Source organism: Manacus candei, unplaced genomic scaffold (genome assembly GCF_025592945.1).
Source record: "Manacus candei isolate 608988 ecotype Guabito, Panama unplaced genomic scaffold, ASM2559294v1 h1tg000071l, whole genome shotgun sequence".
Classification (NCBI taxonomy): Eukaryota; Metazoa; Chordata; class Aves; order Passeriformes; family Pipridae; genus Manacus; species Manacus candei.
The window spans coordinates 3,674,368-3,680,421 of NW_026138119.1; the positions used below are offsets into that span (position 1 = coordinate 3,674,368).

General features: G+C 54.9%; 1 protein-coding gene across 1 annotated transcript; it reads right to left on the reverse strand.

Annotated features, from left to right (window-relative positions):
- Positions 1–1,514: 1,514 nt before the first annotated feature.
- BRD3OS (BRD3 opposite strand) lies at positions 1,515–5,296 on the reverse strand. Its single transcript, XM_051807689.1, has 2 exons — positions 5,220–5,296; positions 1,515–4,961 (listed from the first exon to the last, which is right to left on the reverse strand). The coding sequence occupies exon 2, from the start codon at positions 4,338–4,340 to the stop codon at positions 4,071–4,073; it is 270 nt and encodes an 89-aa protein (XP_051663649.1). The 5' UTR covers positions 4,341–4,961; positions 5,220–5,296; the 3' UTR covers positions 1,515–4,070.
- Positions 5,297–6,054: the final 758 nt, after the last annotated feature.

Genomic DNA, 6,054 nt, shown 5'->3' on the forward strand with positions numbered 1-6,054 from the left:
TTTGTGTGTGCAGTTTGATCCCATATTTTCCACCCTTCTCCTCCCTTTCCTCATCTCCTTTTTCAGGTGTGGCCCTTGCTCCAGTTGCAAGCCTTGATCGAGCAGTGCCATGCACAAATGTAGATTTACTGAATCCTGGTGCTGTGAGTCTTGGAATAATTTGAAAGTCATTTTGCAAGCTCAGCTGTCAGTGGAGTGTCACACTAAGGGGGGCTGACTGCCTTCAGAGTATGGAGCAAGGCTGGGGGCTCCGAATCACAGCTCAGTACCTGGTGTAGAGGTTCTTTAAATGCACCTTTCTGTTGGTGAGGGAGACACTCAGCTACTTCCATTAACCTGGGCTGCCCAGGAAGGACTTTGACTCTTCCTAGAAGCCTGCAGGGCTCTTAGGTTGTGTGAGAATTGCACCTGATTGAGGTAAGTTCAGCAGAAAGGAGAGGGACATTTCACCAGGTTTCGTGCTGGCTTCTTTCAAGCCACCAGAACACGAAGGAACCAGAGGGACTTTCTCACCTGCTCCACCAGCCAGACCCTGCAGGTCTGTGAGCTCAGGGTGACCTGGAAGGCACAGCTTGGAAAAGGGGGGCCTGGAGCAGCTGGTCACAGTCCCAGCAGAGTCTTGACATTACTGTGTGGTGGCCAGGATCTATTTTAGTCACTGCAGAGGACTCAGGCTGGGTTTGCTGTTCGGTTTCTCAACTGTGTGCCTGATGGTTTATGTGTGAGGTGAGGGTTACACAGCCAGGCTTCCCCAGGGTTAATCTTTCTCTAACCCTGTTCCTGCCCACTGGGTTTCAGAGCCAGGATCTCCAAGGTTTCAGCAAACCTGTTTTGCTTCCCTGTTGTTGTATCAGTGTCACTGTGTTGTATCAGTGATACTCCCAAAGGAAGTGTTTGTTCAGCCTGTCCTCTAAACACTCCCCTGTGAGGCAGATGAGGATGTCTTCTCTAGCATTTACTGTGTAGTTATTTCTAGGTCACTCAAGCAGTGCTGTTTCTTGCACACTTGATAGGTAAGGTTCAGCTCCTGCTGATATCTGTACTGATGGGTGCACTGGGGAGGTCACACCCTAAATTCTGGGTCCTTCACTGCAAGGAAGAAAGACATGGAAGGGGCTGCCCAGGGAGGTGGTGGAGTCACCATCCCTGGAGGTGTCTGAGGAACAACTGGATGTGGCACTCAGTGCTCTGGTCTGGTTGACAAGGTGGTGATGGGTCACAGGTTGGGTGCAATAATCTTGGAGGTCTTTTCCAAGCTTACTGATTCTCTGATTCAGTGTGACAGCCAGAGGCTGATCCTCGTCCCTGAATGCACTGCTGAGATTTCAGGGCTGTTGGGCTTGGGGAGCTGGTGTTCACAGGTACAGTAGTGGGGCTCTGGAGCCCCACCAGTAACTAAGGCAATTCCTCCCAGGTGGGAACTACCTGTGTGGGGATGGGGAGGGCCAACAGTGTAATCCTCAGGTGTGCCAGAGCAGTTGAGGTGCAGGAGAAAAAACAACTGCTCACAGTGCTGCATTCAAATCATTTTAATGCACTTTATCAAAGATGCTACAACGGTGTTTTAAACAAGTGCATCAACACCACACAACTGGCTCAAAGAAACGCTCGGTCACAGCAGCCACACCACAAACCTGCTGTGACCAGTGACACACAGATATGGAAAACTACAGTCACATTCACAGAGATGGAAGGACAACTCATCCTCTTCTTCCTGTACTGTCACATCCAGCCTCAATCCTGGAAGAATTTATGCACACACTTATGTTTTGAGTCTTGTATAGTCCAAATTAACACTCTGCAAATAACTGAATTTTGGTTTACCAGCCACATTAACAAAAAGAGACTGATTATACCCAAAATAACTGTCTTTCTTACTGAAATTAAAAAGAAAATAAGTGTTGGGATTCTTTTTCTATAAGAAAAGAAAATGAACAGCTGGTTTGGGGGATGTGCTGTTCCTTAAACTCCCAGAGTTCACGTGCTCCCCAGGGCTGCTGGGCAGGCCCAGAACCCACCTCTCCTGCCTCTCCAGGTCGCTTCCACCTGCAGTTCCCAGGGGAGATCTTGGACCAGCCTCCTGCTTGTTTGTGTAAATAATCACCTGTTCACTCAGCCAGGAACTGGAGGCCCAGGGGGGTCACACATCCCTGGCAATGCTCTACCTCACCGGGCTCTGGAGCACCGGCAGCTTGCCAAGCCTCGCTGGTTTTGTGGATCTCATTGAATACCCAGTTGAAAAACATTTATTCACTGACATACTTCTCTTCCAGAGCTAGTCCTGACAAGACCAAGAGGGCTGTTTGTGTTCAGAGCAGTGCACGGGGAAGGAAAGCAGCGAGGTCCATCAGCAGGTTTAAATCTACGAGCACACACGTAAGGTACCAAACACCAACACATGCAGAAATAGTTACTTTTAAAACATAATGAGCTGCCTATTGTTTGCAGTGCTATGGATCAGGGCTGAGAACACAAAACCTCTACGATCTCACGTTAAAACAGGTGTGTTCTGCCCAGCACCTTGAGTTCAGCAAGGTTGAGTGTACGTGTGTGTTGCAGCATTTAACCCACGTGGGAGAGGTGGAAGAGATTCTTCACTGGATTAAAATAAATAAACAAAAGTGCTTCAAAAATGCCAAGGAGGTTTCAGATAAATATAACAGAAGAAATGACTGTGCCTGATTTTAGGCAGGTAAATAATCCATACTGAAGTCAACATCAAATACTGATTTGCCTGGAGTTCAGCCCGTGCCCAAGTGCTGCTGGGTCAGACATGCGGCCTAGGCAGGACAGAAATGGACTCTGTGACTTCACCCCGATGTTACATTTTAATGATGAGCCCTGGGTACGTAATTTACACCCCTGGAAGTGGTAGTTTTGTTTTTAACAGAGATTCAGGTGCTTGCTGGGCTGAGTTCCTCAGCTTGATCTTGCCTTGAGCAAGTCGGGATTCAGCGGTAACAGAAACAACCTGAAAGCAGCCTCTGTGCCCAAGAGCTGCAGTGGAAGTGCTCTTCCCTCCTAAAATCCTTCAGTTAGTTGAAACAATCCCAGACACTACTTTTAAAATACATGCACCTAATCTACAGTCCAACCTGAATTAGAAGTTAAACCCTTCCAAGCTACTGCATGCACTAAAACTTGAATGGAAAGCAAATTTCAGTGGACTCTTCCCTTCTCCAACTGGACTCAGGGGTAGGTACTGCTGTGTAGGACTTTCCTCGTGTCCCTTAGGAGATGTGTGTATTTACAGTAGCTTTCTTCCTTTGCTTTCCTGGGCCTGTCCCTCTCTTTCAGGTGGTTCACTGGGTGATCTGCTCCCAAAGCTGGGCCAGGGATCTACCTGCATGAAAGGAGTCAGTTCCCCTGACTCCAGAAGTCCTGGTATTTCCATGATCTCACACTGTGAGATCAGAGAGGGCCCTGGGCTTTGCACGGGATGAAACTGCAGAGCACCTTTCCTGCCGGGTGTTGTGAAGGCTCGGATTAAATTCTCAACACATTCTTTTCCTCTTCCTCCCCACAATAAATGACTCCATTACCTGGTTGTAAGAGACCACTTCCAGGGCAGGAATTAAAGGGGGACAGGGCAAGCAGAACAAGTAGCGGCCAGGTGGGTTTGGAGATCAAGTTCCCAAAACCATAGCCCTGATGGAAACGGATCTGCGCCCACCTCTGCCCCACCAGCATTCCCAGAGCCCTGGAAATAAGGACTTGCCAGTAAAATGCTGGCTGGGGACAGGCCCAAATGACAGCGGGTGTTTCTCAGGGTACACGAGCCACTTACAAGCGACACATGGTCCAGCACGGACCCTGCCAAGATGCTGGGCAGCAACAGGCTCGTGAGCTCCCGAGCGAGGCTGGTTTTGTTGCACACACGCAGTGACATGCAAAATGGGAGTCTATCAACAGCAAAAACAAACAGAAACTCCAGCCAGCCTGTCTGGCCTATCCTGTACACGCTCCTTCAGCTGCACCTCTGAGAGAGGATGGTGCAAACCCACCTCCCCCAGCTCAGCACGAGTCTGGTTCCTCTCCATGCGCGGCTCCCTAATTTAAACCCACGGAAATCACATAATGGCACAAAACTTGGACTGCCCCGTGTCCCTGGAGACATCCAGCTTGTTTTTGTCCCGCACCAGGATGGCCTCGTTGCCGTACTGCGAGTACCACATGCTCCGGCTCCGGCTCAGGTACGTGTTGGGAGGAGCTGATTCCAGTTTCTGCTGCTGCTGCTGCCAGATGAGCAGAGAGGTGTCCCTGTAGCGCAGCCGTGCGTAGCCCTCGGACAAGGCCTTCTCGGGCAGGGGCACCCTCCCGTTCATTAGTGTGTCACTCATCTGCTCCAGGAGAGCCCCAACCACGGGAGCTCCTTCCCAACAGCGCCAAAATACGCCCCGCTGGGTCGGTCCGGGTCGATTGCTGCTGCTGCTGCTTTGAGCCCGAGGGAGAACATCCCAGGGGACGGCTCTGGGGATCCACGACACTCAGGAGAGGGAGAAGGGATACACACGCCCCGAAATCGCAACGGGCAGCCTGGCCTCGCTTAATAAACGAACCAGAACTTCTGAAAGCTCATCCGGGGGTGATGCTGCTGAGTGTTTCATGCTGTGAAGGGACCACACGCACGTGAGCTGCTTGTTGACGGTCCGTGGAGTATCTCAGTAGGTGTGAGTGGTGGCTCCGTGGCCCTGGGCTCGGTCTGCAGCCAGGCAGGACGGGATGAGTGGTTCTGGAGGAGCTCTGCTTCCCTGAAGAATGGGTCCCGAAGCCATAGGGCAGACCTAGGAGGTCAGACCGACGAGGTCACCAGTACCCAGGCCCGTGCGTGGCCTCCCCACCGGTGACAGGAGTGATGGACGGGCGCTTGGCAAGTCACGTGCTCAGGGATGCAGGAGAAGATGCTGCCTCGGCCCTGGTTATGGTACCCGAGCCGGAGGGCCGTCACCTCCCGACGGCACCTGCGGGACACAGCGAGGGTCACCCCAAGGGCTGCCAGCGAGGGTCCCTGCCCTGCGAGTGTCCTTTTCCGTGCCCCCCCCCCCCGCTCCCGCCCGCCCCCGCGACCCCTTCCACCGGCTCCGCGCACCGCCCACGGCCCCCGCGGGTGTCCCGCACGCCCCGTCCCTGCGCGCCCCGCCCGGGGCTCCCCCGCACACCCCCCTGCGCATCCCCCCGCGGGGTCCCCGCGCCCCCCGCCCGCGCCCCCCCGGCCCCACCGTGCTGCGCTGTCCGGCCCGGCCCGGCTCGGCCCCGGCGCCGCTGGGCTCGGCCGAGCAGCCGCCGAGGCTCCTCCCCGCAGTGATGCGCTCGGGAGGAGCCAGAGCCGGGACGGGGCGGGCGAGGGCGGGGGCGCCGGGGGGGCGGCAGGAGCGGTGGGCGCTGCGGTGGGGAGTCCCGCGGTGGGGTCCCGGGTGCGGCAGTGGGGCACCCCGAGTGGGGTGCGCGGGTCTGGGGCTGACGATGGGAGTCCTCGCGGTGGGTCGCACGGGTGCCAGCCAGCACCGGGTGCCCGGTGCGTTTTAAAGGGACACCCAGCCCAGCGTGTGCTGAGCCCGTGCTGGGAGCAGCTGGACGAGCCCGCTGTTGCCGTCCGGCGCTGCCCTTGGGAGAGGGGCTCTCCCGCCTGCCGGAGGTGCCGGAGGGTCCCAGCCCAGGGATTTTCAGCCAAGTCTCCTTTCTGGGGGGCAACTGGTGGAGCAGCTGCTTGTGCTGGGAGGGTGCGGGTACCCCTTGTAGCCTTTCACTTGCCTCAGGCACCGCAGTGCCCGCCTGCCCACGGGGTGAAGGCAGCAGGGGACACCCCTGTGTGCTGGCAGCCTCATGCCACCCTCACTGCGAACTGCGTGGAAAAGGAGCGTGGCGGAGCAGCACCTCCTTGACCTCCTCTCGTCATCGCTTGTCTGCTCTGCATTTCCTTATCCCGTCCGTCCCCTGGCAAGCGCAGTACAAAATATGTTTTGAAGGGAGCTGTGGGGCTTATTTTTTTCCTGATGATGCTAAATTTAAGCTCACAATCTTCTTATCTCCTGTGAACGCAGCGCCATCTAATCT

Bases quoted from the DNA above. Each gene is read 5' to 3' on its own strand.
- BRD3OS (XM_051807689.1), bottom strand. From the start codon at position 4,340: ATGAGTGACACACTAATGAACGGGAGGGTGCCCCTGCCCGAGAAGGCC.